Source organism: Vespa crabro, chromosome 20 (assembly GCF_910589235.1).
Source record: "Vespa crabro chromosome 20, iyVesCrab1.2, whole genome shotgun sequence".
Classification (NCBI taxonomy): Eukaryota; Metazoa; Arthropoda; class Insecta; order Hymenoptera; family Vespidae; genus Vespa; species Vespa crabro.
This window is the reverse complement of record NC_060974.1, coordinates 2701503-2703930: the sequence shown is the minus strand read 5'-3', so window position 1 is coordinate 2703930 and position 2428 is coordinate 2701503. Positions and strand designations below refer to the sequence as shown.

The window sequence follows — 2428 nt, the reverse complement described above, 5'->3', positions numbered from 1 at the left end:
TTCATATACGTAACAATTATCGTGACATATAAATTGCTCATTCGCTTTTTAAACATACCCAAAGGATCTTTATTCTAAACATTTTTTGAATAACAAGCTTCGACTTTTGATATAATATATATAGTACTATCAGTGTATTTTTTCTCTCTGTGTATATGCGTGTGTGTACGTGTGTGTATATATATATATGTATTTATGTATATATGTATATATGTATATATGTATATATGTCATGTGTGCTAGTTGTATTTATGTAGGTACACTTAAAAAATGATTATAGTAATTTAATAAAAATATAAAAAGAGACAGAGAGAGAGAGAGAGAAAGATAGAGAGAGAAATAGAGAGAAAATAAATTGAAATGATTTGTACTATTTGTAAAAAATTTGTAACAAATCTAACAATATACGTTTTCGAATAATTAAATTGTAAACCCTTAATTAATAGAATATATTTAACAAATGGATCGGTATAAAACTTTCATTTCAATTGCATTTATCTTGGATCTATCGATCATCATGATTGTTTATCTAAAATAAATTTGTTACATAGGAATATGAGATTAATAATAATAAAAACAAAATGCATATATATATATGTGTGTGTGTCTGTGTCTGTGCATGTGTGTCTGTGCGTGTGTGTCTGTGCGTGTGTGTATAACATCATTGTAAAATGCACCCTTTGTATATGGATAACAGATATATTTATATATATATATATATATATATATATATATATATATATATATATATATATATATATTCAAATTTATGCAAGTGTCTTTTTAATTAGTGTCGTATAGTCTTTATAGCTGCACAGATATATAAGTGTACAATTGTTAAAGCCATATATCATACATCTTAGTAACTTAATAATATAATATTATATCAAATAATAGAAATTTGTTGTAATATTAATAATTATATAAATGCTTTAAAAATTTAACTTAAGTATTGTCTTTGGACGTGAGACTATAATGTTATTATATCAAAATCTTAAATGTAAAGAAAAGAAAAATAATTTCTTAATGTTTAATAAAAACATAAATGTGTTAATAAGTGGTATCAACAAACTGTGCAGCTAAAATAAATGAAAATTAGTTTGACCTTCCTAATGAAAAATATAAATTGTCAATACTTTGAACCAAAAATAATGCTACAAGCATAAAGTATTAAATAAATGCAATCTACATGATGCGACAGATACAAAAAAAAAAAGCTCGCTTAATAAGCAAATCGCAATTTGGTATCGTAACCTAACTTGTCCAGATTTGGATTACAAGCAATATTTATCATTGGTACTGGACCACACATTAATACAATAGTATCAGGAGACGGTGGAAGCATATGTTCTTTTATCATATCTGCATTAATATGTCCTGTACTATAGGGCCAATTTTCTCTTCCATTATCTACCGTATACCATATCTTAAATTTATCAGAATGATTTTTAGCAATATCATCCAATTCATCTTTCAATAATATATCCTTCTCCGTTTGATTGGCAAAAAGTAAGGATATTTGAGTTTCATCCAAGGGATCTTTTATTATAGCTCTAACTAACTGCAACATTGGCGTTATGCCAGTTCCACCGGCTAACATAACAACCTTAACAAGAAAAAGAAAACAATTCAATTATAAATTTTTCCATATTTTATTGATATTGATGATAATTTTATTCAATGAGAAGAAAAAGAATGCATAAAAACCTTTTTAACGTCATAATCAGTGGGTGGATCCTTTCTAAGGAGTTTAATAGAGAATTTTCCACGTCCTTTGTAAACAAGACGACCAGATGGACCTCTTATATCTATTGTATCACCTATTTTCATATTCTCCAAATACTGTGACATTTTACCACCCTCAAGAAATTTGGGATGTACATTTTTAAAGTATACCTAAAAATATATCATTGATTAAACACTTTCTTATAAATATTACAAACGTTATAATAAATTAATGATGAATACCTTAATAACGAGATCAACATATCCATGATCGTCGTCACTGGAAACAGGAGTATAGGAACGTATAACTACTTCATCTCCAATCTTAGTAGTCAAATGTATATGCTGTCCAGTAGGAAGACCAAGTACATGATTTTTCGTTGGCAAACCAAATCTAAACTTTCTAGTATCATGACTTATAACATCTTTCTTTATCAATGGTACACTGTATTTAACAACTGGATCGACCAACAATACAGGATTTTTCTTTTTCTTCTTTCCATCAACTTTGGATATGTAAAATTTAATAGCAAGACCTATTGCAGCAATAGTACCCACTGCGGCTAATACTGGCAAAATCTAAAGAATAATTGTTACAACACAATTACATTGAATTATTTTACAAGAGAAAATTTATAAGGATTATATCAATTTCATATATATCTCATGGTCTGATTTAAGAAAGAAAGAGAGAGAGAGAGAG

The 2428-nt window shown here is 27.3% G+C and overlaps 1 protein-coding gene across 5 annotated transcripts in view; it reads right to left on the bottom strand.

The window, feature by feature from the left end:
* Positions 1-766: 766 nt before the first annotated feature.
* The window catches only part of LOC124431061 (NADH-cytochrome b5 reductase 3), a 4052-nt gene continuing 2390 nt past the window's right edge, over positions 767-2428 (bottom strand). For all 5 annotated transcript variants that reach the window (XM_046978452.1, XM_046978450.1, XM_046978453.1 and 2 more), the window contains 3 exons: positions 1969-2304; positions 1708-1896; positions 767-1606 (listed from right to left, as the gene is read on the bottom strand). In XM_046978452.1, coding sequence (XP_046834408.1) covers positions 1223-1606; positions 1708-1896; positions 1969-2304 — 909 coding nt within the window. In that variant the 3' untranslated portion in view covers positions 767-1222. The remainder of the gene's footprint in view (positions 1607-1707; positions 1897-1968; positions 2305-2428) is intronic.